Below are 16,938 nucleotides of genomic sequence, written 5' to 3'. Positions count from 1 at the left end.
TCCACTTGCTCTTGTCAAAGAGGGATGGGAGCAACCCTTAAAGCCCCCCAAACAAGAGATTCTGGATTATGTACTGGGCCTAAGATCAAAAATGGCTGAGTACATGAAAAGGCCACTAAAAACCTTCTTTCCAGCCAAGAGCTTCAAAAGCAATAGCATGGCCAGAAGGCTGTCCTCATTAAGGACCAACCAGGACAGAAAGTGTGGGTTTTGGAGCCAATGGCACCAAGAGCACTACAAGACAAATGGAGTGGACCCCATCTCATTGTGGAGAAAAAAGGTGAGGTCACCTATTTGGTAGACCTTGGAACTGCCAGAAGTCCCCTTAGGGTACTTCATGTCAACCGCCTTAAACCTTACTGTGATCGGGCATATTTAACCCTACTCATGGCCACAGATGAGGGGCATGAAGAAGCGAATGACCCTCTCCCTGACCTCTTCCCCAACAGTGAAGCTGATGGCTTAGTGAAAGGAGTTGTGCTTGCAGACTGCCTCACAGCAGAGGGAGAACTGCAAGAATTTACTAGGCCAATTTTCAGAACTATTTTCTCTCATACCTGGTCAAACTACTTAGAGTGAACATACAATTGATACTGGAGACAGTTTGCCTGTCAAAAGTAAGATTTATACGCAACCTGACCATGTCAGAGACTGTATTAAATCTGAGGTTCAGAAAATGTTGGACCTATGTGTTATTGAGCAATCAGACAATCCACAGTGGTGCTTGTCCCTAAACCTCATAGTAAATATGGAAAAAGGGAAATGAGGTTTTGTGTAGACTACAGAGGGCTCAATACAGTTACAAAAACATGCTCACCCTATACCCAGTGCAGATGAGTTAATAGATACACTGGCATCTGCCAAGTATCTAAGCACCTTTGATTTGCCTGCAGGGTATTGGTAGATCAAATCATCAGATGATGCTAAACCAAAAACTGTATTTTCAACCATTGGAGGGCATTATCAGTTTACAGTTATGCCCTTTGATCTGAAAAATGCACCTCCCACTTTACAGCTGGTAAATACAGTCCTCCAAGGTCTGGAAACATTTAGTGAAGCATATCTGGATGATATTGCTGTATTTAGCTCCACCTGGTCCACCTGTGGAAGGTTTTAGAGGCCCTGCAGAAGGCAGGGCTCACTATCAAGGCTTCAAAATGTCAGATAGGGGAGGGAAAGTAGTTTATCTGGCATACCTGGTATGTGGTGAACAGATTGAACCACTACAGGGAAAGATCCAGACTATTGTAGACTGGGCTCCCCCTACTACTCAGACCAAGGTCAGAACCGTCTTTGGTCTCACTGGGTATTACAGGAGGTTGATTAATAACTATGGCTCCATTGTTGCCCCCTCGTAATGACCTCACCTCTAAAAAGATGCCTAAAAGGAAATATGGGCAGCCAGCTGTCAAGGAGCTTTTGATGAGCTTAAACAGGCTATGTGCACTGCACCAGTCCTAAAGAGCTCAAATTACTATAAGAAATTCATTGTCCAGACAGATGCTTCTGAACTGGGGGTTGGGGCAGTGCTTTCACAACTTAATTCAGAGGGCCAGGATCAACCTGTTGCTTTTATCTGTAGGAGGTTGACCCCTAGAGAAAAGTGTTGGTCAGCCATAGAGAGGGATGCCTTTGCTGTGGTCTGGGCCCTGAAGAAGTTGAGACCATACTTATTTGGGACTCACTTCATAGTTCAGACAGACCACAAACCTCTCTTATGGTTAAAACAGATGAAAGGAGAAAATCCTGAGTTGTTGAGGTGGTCCATTTCCCTACAGGGGATGGACTTTACAGTGGAACACAGACCTGGGAGTAACCACTCCAATGCAGATGGACTCTCCAGATATTTCCACTTACACAATGAGGACTCATCTGGGCAAGGTTAGCCTTATTGTCCCTCGTTTGGTAGGGGTGGGGTTGTGTAGGAAAAACCTGTCTTTCTTGGCATGTTACCCCTAAATTCTGACCGTTTGTCAGTGTGTTTTTACAGTCTCACTGTGATCCTGCTAGTCAGGAACCCAGTATACATAGTTTGTGGCCTATATGTCATTATGGGGGTCATTCCGACCCCGGCGGGTGGCGGGCACCGCCCGCCGGTCGGAAACCTCCAAAAGACCGCACCGCGGTCAAATGACCACGGGGGGGGTCATCACAACTTTCCCGCTGGGCCGGCGGGTGATCTTCAAAAGATCGCCCGCCGGCCCAGCAGGAAAGCCCCTGCAAAGAGGAAGCAGGGGTGCGACGGGTGCAGTGGCAAAGCAGACACTGAAAATCATTGTGGGGCCCTGTTAGGGGGCCCCACGACACCTGTTCCCGCCAGCCTGGTTCTGGTGGTGAAAACCGCCAGAAACAGGCTGGCGGGAAGGGGGTCGGAATCCCCATGGTGGCGCTGCAAGCAGCGCCGCCATGGAGGATTCCCTGGGCCAGGGGTAAACCGGCGGGAAAACGCAGGTTGTCCTTTTCTGACCGCGGCTTTACCGCCGCGATCAGAATTGCCCATGAAGCACAGCCAGCCTGTTGGCGGTGCTTCCGCGGCCCTCTGCCCTGGCGGTTTCAAACCGCCAGGGTCAGAATGAGGGCCTATGTGTTACTGTGTTGTCAGTATGGTTTACTGTGTCACTGGAGGTCTGCTATCCAGAACTCCAGTGCTCATGCTCTCACTATTGTTACATTTGTCACTATAGTCTAGTGGATTCATATTCCAATCCAGATTGACATACTGGACACTCCTTAAAAGTACCTAGTATATGGTACCAAGGTACCTAGGGCATTGGGGTTCCAGGAGATCCTTATGGGCTGCAGCATTTCTTTTGCCACCCATATGGAGCTCATACAAACCTTTCTTCAGGACTGCTATTGCAGCCTGAGTGAAACAGTGTAACCACTATTTCACAGCCGTTTTCACTGCACCAGGTAACTTATAAGTCACCTATATGTCTAACCTTCAGCTCCTGAAGGCTAGGTGCAAGGTTACTGTGAGTAAGGGCACCATTGCACTAGCAAAGGTGCCCCCACGTTGTCCAGGTCGAATTTCCCAGACTTAGTGAGTGCGGGGACACCATTATAAGTGTGCACTACATATATGTCAAAACATATATGTAGCTTCACAATGGTAACCCCGAATATTGATTGTCGATGTGGTAGTGCTTACTCCTGTCAATGTCTAAAACTAAGTTCACGCTGTGGATCCAACTAGTGAAGCCTTGCTTCCTCTTTACCTGGATGTGGTGGAAAGAAGAATACTGGGAGTGTGATACAGTTTACATGGATAGGCTACACATCTTTGGAGAGAAGGAATGCACAGGCCCAAAATAATAGCTTGTCAAGGAAAAAGACATTATAAAGAGGCTGAACTGACAAGGCCTGCAGTGTGCTGACATGACATACAAAAGTGACTGTAGCGAGAAACACAGTTTTCAAGGTCGAGAGTTTCATAGTACAGCTATTTAGTTGCTTAAAGGGAGCATACATCATAAAGTTTAACACCAAATTAAGGTCACACTATGGCATATTGGCAGGAGCAAAGGGGACATATGAGAAGTCACTTTTAAAAACAGCATTGCAACTGGTGATCTGAGTTATGATGACGGCTGATCAGTTAAACAAGGAAAGGCCAAAACTAATCTCAAGTCACACTAAACTGTCCCTTTAGCAACACCTTACCAGGATAAAGACAAGAAAAACAATGGAACGTCAGAATAACAGTTTTGTATGTAGGGAGTTGACTTTCTTTACAACAGGTGACAAGTTCACTCCAGAGGCCTGAGTATAGATTTAGAAAGGGGTAGTGAGCTGCTAGAATGACATCCACAACTTCTAATGGATGATCAAAATCTCTTTGGTAGTTCCACTCATTCTTTATGCATGAAGATGTAGACAGTGGAGGTTTGGGCACAATGCTTTGGACAGCAGATCCTCTGATGAAGGAAGCCTAGTTGGAGGGCATATGGAGTGCCAGACCCTCTAAGCCCAGTCTGGGGCAGCCAGAATAAGTTCTGTTCTGTCTTACCTGGCTTTCTTCACCACACTCAGGATCAAAACCAGAGGTGGAAATCGAACAGAAGGCCAAAATCAGAACATGTTTTTTAGAAACATTTGAAGGGGAACTCTAGAAAAACACTGGGCACTGAATATTTTTAGTGGTGGCAAAATGATAAAACGAAGGCCTGCCACATAATGCTGAGATGTCCTGTGTAACCTCAGGGAGCCACTCACGGTCAGCAAGACGGCCGCTGCTGAGTCAGTCTTCTCAAAGGATCATCCCAGATGTCTGACCATTATGGAGAACCCATGAAGTGCCAGCCAGTGCCACAAACTTAATGCCCGAGTAAGATACTGGGTCACCCATGATGTTCTTTTTGCAGTAGCACCAAGTAGTTGTGTTGTTCATTAAAACCTTGATTGTGTTGCCTTGATGGAAGACAGTAGGGCCTTGAGAACAAGCGTGACAGCAAGAAACTTGAGAAGATTTATGTAATTGCGCTGCTCCACTAGAGACAAGAAGTCTCTTATCTTCATACTGTCCAGGTGACCTGCCCATCCGAAAGATGATGCATTAGTCACCACCATGTTCTATTGAAGAAACAAATTAAGCAGATTGCTGCACATCAAATCAGAACCTGACATCTATTACAGAGCGATCTGAGATGCTTTATCAGTAATCCAGACCTTGCCCAACAAGCATCGCCAATATTGGACCCACTGCAGCTCAGGTTCTACTGAAGGCCCCTACATATGCCATCAAGCATAAGTCACTAAAAGGATGCATGATCAACATCAATTCTGGAACAGCTTTCCTCTGGACTCGTTGTGAGAGTGTAAGTATCCACTGTATCCAGAACAGCCCACATAAAATGCAGGCTCTGAGGAGGTTCATAACGGGGCGCTTATGTAAAACCCAGGGACGGATTATAATAACACCATCTTTTGCAGGTGCCCCTACAGTAGCTGAAGCAAACCCACCTTCAACAATCATTCACTAATGTAACAGACTTTATCTATCCCAAACTGCGAAGAAGGGCCATAATCATGAACATGACCTTGTAAGATCCTGAGAGGCTGATGTAAGGCTGAAAGGTAGGATGATGAACAGAATGTGATATGACCCCATCACAAAATTATACTTCCTCTGGGATGACAGGACTCATTCAGGAAAGTACGAGTCCTGAAAGACCAGGGAGGTTGAAGGACGCATAAACCTATGCAAATTACATCATTCTAAATATATTCAAGAGATCAAAATTCTTAGGCCTCTCTGTCTCAAGCCCCAATGCTTCTTGGGACATGGAAGTACTAGAAATAACATCTCAAACTTTGTTCCACCATGGGTCATTATTAATTGCCACTTTGGCAAACAAAAGAGCACTTCTTTTGAAAGAACACTACTGTAAAATGCTGACATCTAAGTGAAAACTAGCAGCATGTTGGGAGAGGTGTTCAGAAAGAGAAGAGCACATACAACTTAGGCAATCAAAAAGATCTGTTGGTGTGACATAATGGAGTACCAGTGAGCTAGATAATGCTTAATCCTGGCACCTAGTGGTCTCAAATGTTTGATTTAGAATAACCTTAAGAGTTTTGAAAGTAGTACCTAGAAGAGAGGGGAGGACAGTAGTTTTTCTGCTGCTTTTGACCTAATTCTCTGGTACCATCCCTGCTCCTACTACCAGTCATTGGCTGGTTGAATACTGAAAGAGCTGCCACTAATGGTAAGCAACGGTGCTAGAACAGCCTTCAATTTTTTTATCCTGTTGATGGAACTGGCGAGGCCATGATACCATAGTTTTTTTTTTAGATACTCTGGGGGAACCTCAGCTTTTTGACAAAAAGTTTGGCCCCATGAAAGAGCATACATAGCATTGAAGTATGGGTGTCCCCAAAAACCCAGTAGAGCGCAGTCTGCGGTCTGATAATTAAACTTGTGTTCACTGCACAAGCAACAGAATCCATGGTGTCCAGTACAGAATGCAGGACGTATTTCAAAATGTCTTGTCCATCATGGACCAGCTGAACAAAAGCAAAAATGCTCATGTCCTAAAAGACGTAAGTGTAGCAAACAGGAGGTAAACTGCATTTAAAGAGCACAGTGTGACACTGGCAGAGGAAAACAGTGTATTGCCTACAGCATTGATTCTCTTGGACTCTGGTAGAGTAGTAGGAAAATAATTTGTATTGGCATTAGTTGTGCAGCTTATACTACTAGGCTCTCTGGATTAAGACGTTGGGACAAGAATTTAGAACCACAAGGTGCTTGCCAGTGGCACCTTGTGATAGGATGATTGACAGTATAAGGAAATGTCTCTTTTTGCATATTCACCCCCAACTTTTTGGACTGAAGCTGCTGGTAGCTGAGTGCACTGAGGCCTGCTAACCAGACCTCAGTTTCAGTGTTTTAACCCTATACAAGGTACATGGTGAACTGGAAATATCCAACTGGAAAGGCCTGGTTTACTTATAAGTCCCTAGTATATAGTACCCAGGGTACCCAAGGCATGTAAGACACAGTGTCCTCTTAGGGTTGCAGCACTGTTTGTGCCACCCTTTGTGTGACAAAGGTACAAAATGCCTTTCAGCCTGCCACTGCCAGCTGGAAGGACAGTGTTTTCACTGCCAGTTCAAATTTGCCATTCACATTAATAGTGAAGCCACGTTATCCTTATATGTCTTACCTAAGGAAGGCCAATGGAGTCCTATGGCACAGAGCTATATTTTGTTAAATAAGACATATGTTTCAGCAGCAGCACTTCCAAATTGTTGTTTTGCTGTGGGTAAAGTTAGCAGTCTAACCAGGCAAACTTTTAACTGGGACTACCAAACTGGGTCATGTAAATTATCAAATCAATTGTGGCATTAAATGTGACCTGATGGCCAGGTTGGAATTAATGTCACTATTAAAATTAGGCAACTTAGTTGCCACTTTGTGTTCCCACAAAGGCACACACACAAAAAGCTTTCTGATCATTTGGGGAGACATGTGAGCAATGCCTAGGCCCAGGAGCAAAGGCAGTGCCAAAGCAACAGCGAGGTGTCACCTCTTTTGCGAGGATGGCCACATGAGGGGTTAGCCCAGAGGCAAGCTTCAAAGGGGAAGCTGCCTTTTATGTGCCGCCCGGCACAACACCCCTGAGCAGGATGTCTTTTGTTCCTGTAGATAGCATGGAGACAGGGCTAGGGAGGGGAAACTCACCCCCAAACCGGTATTACTGTGGGCTTGTAGCCCTCAGGTAGCCACATATCTAGGGTGGGCTACCATGCTCCTGATGACCGAAGAAGGGTCATGCCATCTTGAAAGGAGCAAGAATCTGGTATTCTGGAATAGCCAGATGCCACACATCACAAGAACATCATCACTAAGCAGGAGGGAACCCAGCAGCCCATTGGCTAATAACCACATGGTCCCCACAGGGCACTTTCCTGGGCTAAATATGCCCCCCTGACCCTCAGATCACACTAGAATAAGTGAGAGGACCAAAGAAGAATTGCCTAGCTAACCTTGGACCCAAACAGAGAGAGGCTGCACCTGCTGCACTTTGGGCTAGTAAATATTGGACTGTGCCTATGGCTCCTGATCTGACTAGAGGAAAAGTTGATTCCCAGCATCCAACAACAGCAGTGGGTCCCAAGCCGCTGGCATTCTAAAAGTCAAGCTATAGTTCTTCAGTTGTATAATGAGACAGAAGGAAGTTATCTGACTCCACATATTCAACACCATGAGGTGTATTTTGAAGGCCTTGGAAAGCATCTGATCTCCTAGAAATAGTACTGTTGGGGCAGAGGAACAAGTCTTCTTCAACTCGTGGTTCTGCTTTTGCAATGGTAAACTTTCACATCATTCGAGTTCTTGATGAGAAAGGTACCAGACTCAGAGACAGATCCAGATTTGACACTACTAGAACCGGGATAAGATCACTGAAGGAGTAACCAGCACAGGTGGCATAATAGGGTTTGAGAATGGACCGATGGTGTAGGTGGCATGGGGTGGACTGCCCTCAACAGATTCACAGAGTCAAAAGGTGCACCAGATGAGCCCAAAACAATTTGGAATTTCTGCAGGATAGTTTTCTGGAAGTACTTTACTGGCTGAGGAGTTGAAGGTGGCTAGGAGAACTCTGGGAGCATGGGTTCCAGATGTGGCATCAGATCAAAGTCAAATGGCAGAGGCCAAGTGTGGTTTCTCAAACACCCTCTCCTTGACCTTCACATGGAACAACAGCATCTGAATGTCAAGAAGCTTCTTGTGCTTATAACCTTATTTCTCCCTGGACTAATTCTTAGTCTTAAACTTACCTGTTGTGGCCAACCTGGACAAGCAAGACTTTTCTTCTTTTACATGGCGGTCTACACTTTAGCTTCCCTCTTCTGGGTGGCTTTTAGATGCATTAGAACACACTTAGCACAAACATTGGAGTCACGTAGGCCTGTTTTAGACATCTGCTTTGGCATGCTCGACATGAATTAAAATTTGTCATTTTCAGGACAATATCCCTGCACAGGGCAAATATCTGATTTTAGACAATATTTCCATAAATTACACAAAAATTGGTAGTCTAGGAAAACAGATAAAGAGGAACTGAAGAAGGCACAGAGGGCTGTCGTGTATATCCAGGTCCAAGTTGTCCTGTCTTGTGAAAGAATAGAAGTCAAAAGCACCACCCACCGGTTGCAGGAGCTATTGCAAAGGTTTTTGGGTTCAATCTGGGGTCTTGGGAGGTTCCCAACGTGAGAAATCTGCAATTAGAAGTACCCATCACTAAGGGCTATATGAAGTTTCCAAATTCTGATATCATATGGTAGGCATATCATTGCATGACCACTTGCATGACTGTTTGCGTGATCAGTTTTAGGACCAAATTGTAGATTACCTAACAGACTACATGCCTATCTGCGTGCAAGACATTCTGTAAGTTAGTCTTTTCTCCTCAAGCCAATGCATATGCACAGTGACATGAAATACAATGAGAGTACAAACCTGGTCCTTAATAACGCTACCCATTCTACCCACATAGGCCATATAACAGATACGATCTTCCATCCATGACATTCTCAGAGTAGAGGGCTACCTCTCGACGAAGCCTATTAGGGTCTCATCGGATAGGCGGCACTACATAAGTGGACATAAATGTAATTACAGTGTAATACAATGCAATTCATACTCACTCTTTGTATATTTGTCTTGTAGTGCCAAAAACTCTCATAAACGGTATGAAGTAGTGTAGCAGAGACTACACAGAAAAGGTGAGGCTAGTCAATGCTTTAACCTTTGGTAGCAAACTAAGATCAATTATTCATTTTTATACAGTAACCTATGAGCAACATAGACCTCATGCACAGTTTTACAGCATTTCAGGACGGAGCATTGTGTTAAGTCACCTCAGGAGCAGCTGGTTTTGCAGTTATGATGTTAAGGCACCTCAGATCCACCCTTGACAGGGGTAGAGGGGCAATCCTTTTAACTGAAAGAATACTTTTCTGGTCCATATTTGGTTGTGGCAGGGTCATACATGTAACAAGCGGGAATATGGTGGCTAATCCCCAGGTAATGGCATAGTATTTGTGAAAGAAAGCTCAAACAAAGTGGGTCTGGAAAGAAAGCTCAAACTTGAGGCACAGCCGTGAGACAACAAGCAAGGGAGGACAGGTGACGGACAGAACTCCCGGCGAGTTCCAAAAACCAAAATGAAGTGAAATATCTTAAGAACAAACATGTGAGAAATTTGAGAAAGAGCTGCAGTCTTGCAAATCAAACAAGAGGGCCATGCGCTGTGCAATAGTTGTTCAATGCCTTCCCCTACTAAGCAGCCTTCTTGTAATTTGGAAGCAGCAGTTTCCGGTAATTCAAAATCCTCCTCTCTTAGAAAGCTGGAGACAGAGTAAAAGCAGCATTTTCTGAAGATGGCAGGATGGGCCTATTGGTCATTTTTATATACAGAAAAACTGCAGGTAGCGTAAGACAAGTGTATGCAGCAGCGATCCAGAAGGGTTGAATATATACCATACATTTCAGAATCAATACTACATATATAATTTCCATTAATATTCAGTAAATTAAATTATTGCATGAGTTGAGCTGTCTTGAGCCCACAATGGATCACTTGCCTAACAGGTAGAACAAAGGAAACCACTGAAAAGAAATACATAGTGATTTATTGTAACTCACAGTTTTGCTGGAGGAGCACTTAAGTATCTTGTCTGAATATAACTGTTTGCGATACATAAGGGCTGCAGTGTATTTGACAACCACAGATCAGGGATAAGAGTTATTTACAATGAGGGATACCTACCAGAGCTCCACTTGTAAGATTTTCAAAGATTCAATATCCTTTTCTTGACAAGCCATCTGAAACAAACAAGACTTGCTTATTTATACTCTCATCTTCCTTTGTGTTAACATTTTCAAATCATCAGAAAACAAGCTATGAGGAGACACTTACCACCACTGACTGCAGCAACAGGAAAACTTCTTCGGGCAAGTAATTCACTGTGAAGTCCAAAAATTTACATTAATATTCTGAAGCATTAGTTTGAGGTCAGCTAACGGTAAACAGAAAAAAACATGATCACAACAACAGAATAGCTCAATGCTTTACAATAATGCAGGTATATAAGGAGTAAAACCACCAAAACTAAAAATTATTTGTCCTCTTCATACAGTATTTGTAAAAAATGGGGTGCAGGGTTGGCAGTAAAGTTGTGTCACTATGCCTTTGTTAGATTTTGCCTACGTCAGATTTTTCGTCACCTGCCCTGCATTTTATCCCTCAGTGGGCATGACAAGTTGAGTGCCTTGGAGGTATGCCACAATCTTGGTAACATTCAAACGCACAACACAAACTTGACAAGGAGAGCGCTCAAAATGTACCTCCACCACTACTAAGGGGTTACTACTGGTCATTTGAACCAGGCTAGGACATTCAAGGTTACTAGCAGCCAATTATAGTGCAGAAGAACGAGTTACTTACCTTCGGTAACGACTTTTCTGGTGGATACATTAGCTACCTGTGGATTCCTCACCTAATGAATACTCCCATGGCGCCAGCATTCGACGGAAATCTTCTTCCTAGTCTCTGCACGTCGACGAGGACGTCACTCTAGCCCACGCGACGCAGTCTGACGTCATACAGGCAATAAGAGGTCCTCGACGACGTGCCGACGTCAGTACCAACATTTTTTTACGTGCATGAGAACAACCACCCAATGCAATGAAAGAGCAAGGCAACATCCCATAACCTTGTAAAATACACAATATTGCAATGAATAGCTGTAAATTTAATATAACGAACAAATATATGCAAATCATGTATGTACACAAAGATATATACATATATATATATATATATATATATATATATATATACAGATAATATACACAAGTATCCATATATACAACGTCTATTGCAACCTTGAAGACCAAGAGGAGCGCACTCAAGGATTACTTGGTAAGACCAGAAAGGCAACAGGGAGGCGGGTGGGACCGTGAGGAATCCACAGGTAGCTAATGTATCCACCAGAAAAGTCGTTACCGAAGGTAAGTAACTCGTTCTTCTGATGGATACAACTACCTGTGGATTCCTCACCTAATGAATAGAGTCCCAAAGCAGTACCACGCCCGGTGGCGGGTGCCTAAATGGTCAAACCAAGAAATCCTGCAGCACTGACCGTGCAAAATGGCCGTCCCTTCTGACCTCAGAGTCCAAACAGTAATGTTTCGCAAAAGTGTGAAGGGACGACCAAGTTGCGGCCTTGCAGATGTTAACCACAGGAACACCCCTGGCCAAGGCCGAAGTGGCCGACTTAGCTCTGGTGGAATGAGCTCTAATGCCCTCAGGAGGGTCCTTCTTTGCCAAAGAGTAACAGATTTTAATGCAAAGAACCACCCACCTGGAGAGTGTTCTCTTGTGGACTGCCTTTCCTCTCCTCTTGCCCACGTACCCGATGAACAGCTGATCCTCCAGCCTGAAATCCTTTGTTCTATCAATAAAGAAGCTCAACGCCCTCTTTGGGTCCAGACGGTGCAGTCTTTCTTCCTCTTTAGAAGGATGAGGCGGAGGATAGAACGTGGACAAAGTAATTGTCTGAGCCAAATGGAAGGGTGAAACAACCTTCGGGAGGAAAGCAGCCTTGGTCCTCAACACCACCTTATCTCCATAAAAAGTTGTATAAGGGGGCTTTACCGATAAGGCCTGCAACTCACTCACTCTCCTTGCAGATGTTATAGCTACCAGGAAAACTGTTTTTATAACCAAATACCTTAAGGGGCAAGAATGCATAGGCTCAAAAGGGGACCCCATAAGGAAAGTCAGGACCAAGGACAAATCCCATTGCGGCATAACGAATGGTTTTGGAGGATATTTATTTAGAAGACCTTTCAAGAATCTGATAACAATAGGGGATTTAAATAACGATGGTTGGTCTGGAAGACAAATGAAGGCTGACAAGGCCGACAAATAACCCTTAATGGTAGCCACTGCACAACCTTTCTGCGCTAGAGATAGAGCAAAAGACAAAACGTCCGGTAGATGAGCATGTAAGGGATCAATCTGCCTCTCTCCACACCACGCAACAAATTTAGACCACCTATTAGCGTAGATAGATTTAGTGGAGTGTCGCCTGGCCGCTAATATAACATCCACTACATCAGGCGGGAGAGAGAAGGAACTCAGGTTGCCCCGTTCAATCTCCAGGCATGTAGGTGCAGACTCTGGAGGTTGGGGTGTAAAACCTGCCCCTGCGACTGCGAGAGGAAGTCTGCCCTGAAAGGGAGACGGAGCGGAGGGCACATTGAGAGTTGGAGAAGGTCGGAGTACCACACCCTCCTTGGCCAATCCGGAGCTATTAAGATGACTAGCGCCCGGTCTTGGCGAATCCTCCTCAATACTCGAGGAATCAAGGGTATGGGAGGAAACGCGTAAAGCAACTGGCCGCACCAGGTTATTTGAAACGCGTCCCCCAACGCTCCCTGCATCGGATACTGGAGGCTGCAGAATAACGGACAATGCGCGTTCTCCAGAGTGGCAAACAGATCTACCCGAGGAAACCCCCACCTTTGGAAGATCAAACGGGCTTGATCTGGATGGAGACGCCACTCGTGGTCTGCCGAGAATTGGCGACTGAGACCGTCCGCACGTACATTCAAGACCCCGGCCAGATGATTTGCTACCAAGCAAATCTGATGGTCCTTTGCCCAGGTCCATAGTCGAAGAGCTTCTCTGCAGAGAAGGTACGACCCTACTCCTCCCTGTTTGTTTATGTACCACATCGTGGTATTATTGTCCGTCAGGACCTGTACCGACTGACCACGAAGGGAAGGGAGGAAGGCCTTGAGAGCCAGACGTACAGCCCGTAACTCTAACAGATTGATATGAAACATCTGCTCCTCTGGAGACCAAAGGCCTTTGATCTCCAGATCCCCCAGATGAGCTCCCCACCCTAGAGTGGAAGCATCCGTTATGACCGTGGCCACTGGTGGCGACTGCGCGAACGGCTTTCCTTGTGAAAGATTGTTGCTCGCAATCCACCACTTCAAGTCCACAGCAGCATCTCTGGAGATCTTGACAGCACCTTCTAGATCTCCTTTGTGTTGAGACCACTGCCTTCGGAGGCACCACTGAAGAGCCCTCATGTGCCAGCGAGCATGTGTGACCAACAGAATGCAGGAGGCAAACAGACCGAGCAGACGAAGGACCTTGAGGACTGGAACTACCGCTCCATTTCTAAACATTGGAACCAATTCCTGAATATCTTGAATCCGCTGAGGCGGAGGAAAGGCTCGACTCAATGTTGTATCCAGTACTGCCCCTATGAACAGGAGGCGCTGAGAGGGCTCCAGGTGAGATTTGGGCTCGTTCACCGAAAAACCCAGGTCGAACAACAACTGAGTCGTTGACTGCAGATGATGCGACACAAGCTCCGGCGACTTTGCTTTGATCAACCAGTCGTCCAAGTAAGGGAATACTGCTATCCCTTTCCTTCTGAGCTCTGCCGCAACCACCGACATCACCTTCGTGAAGACTCGAGGTGCTAAAGTAAGACCAAACGGAAGGACCGCAAACTGATAGTGCTGCGATCCCACCATAAACCGGAGATACTTCCTGTGTGACTTGAGTATCGGGATATGAAAGTAAGCATCCTGCAAGTCGACAGACACCATCCAATCTTCCTTGTTCAACGCCAAAAGCACCTGAGCTAGGGTCAGCATCTTGAACTTTTCCTGTTTGAGGAACCAATTCAAGATCCTCAGGTCCAGGATTGGTCTCAACCGACCATCCTTCTTGGGAATCAGGAAATACCTTGAGTAACAACCTCGACCCCTTTCCTGCTCTGGGACCAACTCTACCGCGCCCTTTGAAAGGAGGACTTGTACCTCCTGTTCTAGCAACAGGAGGTGTTCTTCTGAACAATAAGACGAGCGGGGCGGGATGAGGGGCGGGAACTCCCGAAAAGGAAGGGTGTAGCCTTTTCCCACAATACTGAGAACCCAAGTGTCCGTCGTAATAGTCTTCCACTTGCGGAGAAAATGCTGTAATCTTCCCCCTACAGGAGAGGAGTGAGTGGGAAATGGTGGAAGCCTAAGGCTGCTTTCCCTGCTGCACCCCTCCAGAGGACGAGGAAGAGGCAGAGTGCTGCTGAGAGGCTCCTCTGGTGCGGGCCCTCCCTCTCCCTCTGAAAGATCTATAGGGATGGGAAGAGGTAGGTTGCTGGAATCTCCCCCGAAAGGAAGAGGAGGAAGAGCCACGCCCAAATCCCCGAAACCTCCTGAAAATCCTGGAAGAGGCAGAGGAAGAAGGAGCTTGGAGTCCTAGCGATTTGGCTGTGGCCCTGCTCTCCTTAAAACGTTCCAAGGCCGAATCTGCCTTGGCGCCCACCAGCTTGTCCCCATCAAAAGGGAGATCCAATAGGGTTGACTGCACATCTGCAGAAAACCCCGAATTACGGAGCCAGGCCTGTCTCCTTGCCACCACAGTCGTGCCCATTGCTCTGGCCACCGAGTCGGTCGTGTCCAGCCCAGACTGAATAATCTGGGTCGCGGCAGCCTGGGCATCTGAAACAACATCCAAAAGACCCTGGGGAAGCTCCGTAAATGATGAGGAAATGTCATCCATAAGAGCATGAATATATCTCCCCAGGATACAAGTTGCGTTGGTGGCCTTCAACGCCAGACTGCAGGACGAAAAGATTTTCTTGGACTGCGCATCCAGTTTCTTCGAGTCTCTGTCCCCAGGCACCGTCGGGAAAGAACCAGGCGCTGATTTGGATGAACAGGAGGCCTGCACCACCAAGCTCTCCGGTGTAGGGTGCCTAGAAAGAAAGCCAGGGTCAGTTGGTGCAGCTCGATACCTCCTGGCTACGGCTCTATGAACCGCTGGGGAAGATACTGGTCTCTTCCACACCTCTAGCACCGGATCCAGCAAAGCGTCATTAAAGGGCAATAGAGGCTCTGCCGCAGCTGAGGCCGGATGAAGCACCTCTGTCAGAAGGTTCTGTTTTGTCTCTGCCACCGGCAAAGGCAGGTCCAGAAAACTAGCTGCCTTCCGTACCACTGCATGAAAGGAAGCAGCCTCCTCCGTGTATTCCCCTGGAGACGAAAGATCCCACTCAGGGGAAGTGTCCAGCCCACTGGCTGTATCTAGACCATGCAGTCCATCACCCGAGTCCTCTAGTTCTCCTTCTTCCAGGACTCGTTGGTACTCCTGCTCCTCTAATAAACGGAGAGCACGTCTCCTCGAATGAAGTCTCTGCTCGATATGCGGAGTCCACAATGCCTCCGCCGAAGCCGAAGATCGGCGCCGATCTTCAGAAGCCACCGACGCCGCGTCCGACGCCACAGGTAACTTCGGCGCCGATGAAAGAGCACTCGGAGCGGATGGACCCACCGGAGTCACAGGACGAAATCCCGACGTCGACGGGATGGAAATCTCCGGGGCCAATCCCTCCGAAGCCACCAGAGCGGCCATCGGCGCCGACACCGGCGCCGAGCCCACGTTCCCAAAAGGGAGAAAGGGCATAAAGGGTGCCGGCCGTAGAGGCGCAGGATCACCCAATGAAAAGGCCAAAGGGCCAGCCGGAGCACCCCCTGGAGCCATCTGTTGGAAGATGGTATACATCGCATTTAGGAATGCAGTACTATCGGCTCCAGGGGTGGGAAAAGCCGGATACTGGGGTGCCTGTATCGAAGGCGACCCCGACGCCGGCCTCGACGTCTGCGACGCAGGGGACAACACCAGAGGCTGCACCACTTCAATCACCGACGCCTGTCCAGGTGAAGTCGGTGACGCCGGAGAGGGCAACGGCGTCGATGGATGCGGCGTGACCGTGGGACTGACCTCCCAAGTCCTCCGGCGCTGATCCGAAGACCTGGAACGAGTCTCCTTGCTCGAATGGCGCCATGATTCTCTACGGCGCCGGGAGTCTCGATGACGCCGATGCCTTGGCGAAGAAGACTTCTTATGATGTTTTTCTTTCTTCGACTTCGCCATAAACAACTTCGCCTCACGTTCCTTGAGGGCCTTTGGATTCATGTGCTGGCATGAATCGCAAGTCGAGACGTCGTGGTCGGAGCTTAAACACCAAAGACAGTCGGAGTGAGGATCCGTAACTGACATCTTGCCCCCACACTCATGACAAGGCTTAAAACCCGACTTTCTCTGCGACATTATTACTGCAGCGAAGGACTACGCAGCAAAAAATACACTGTAACCACGAAAGTAACAGTTGCTCCCTCGAAGATAACCGTTTCGAATGCACGGAAAAAAGGGAACTGACGTCGCCACGTCGTCGAGGACCTCTTATTGCCTGTATGACGTCAGACGGCGTCGCGTGGGCTAGAGTGACGTCCTCGTCGACGTGCAGAGACTAGGAAGAAGATTTCCGTCTAATGCTGGCGCCATGGGAGTATTCATTAGGTGAGGAATCCACAGGTAGTTGTATCCATCAGAAATGCAT

General features: G+C 47.0%; 1 protein-coding gene across 1 annotated transcript in view; it reads right to left on the bottom strand.

Moving 5' to 3' along the window:
• Nucleotides 1-16,938, bottom strand: part of LOC138285069 (40-kDa huntingtin-associated protein-like) — a 665,864-nt gene that overhangs the window by 85,580 nt on the left and 563,346 nt on the right. The window contains exons 10-11 of the mRNA XM_069224556.1: nt 10,431-10,477; nt 10,281-10,336 (exon numbers count right to left, since the gene is read on the bottom strand). Of these exons, the coding sequence (XP_069080657.1) occupies nt 10,281-10,336; nt 10,431-10,477 (103 nt within the window). The remainder of the gene's footprint in view (nt 1-10,280; nt 10,337-10,430; nt 10,478-16,938) is intronic.

The sequence above is a fragment of the Pleurodeles waltl genome, chromosome 3_1 (genome assembly GCF_031143425.1).
Source record: "Pleurodeles waltl isolate 20211129_DDA chromosome 3_1, aPleWal1.hap1.20221129, whole genome shotgun sequence".
Taxonomy (NCBI): Eukaryota; Metazoa; Chordata; class Amphibia; order Caudata; family Salamandridae; genus Pleurodeles; species Pleurodeles waltl.
This window is presented reverse-complemented; position numbering and strand designations above follow the sequence as displayed.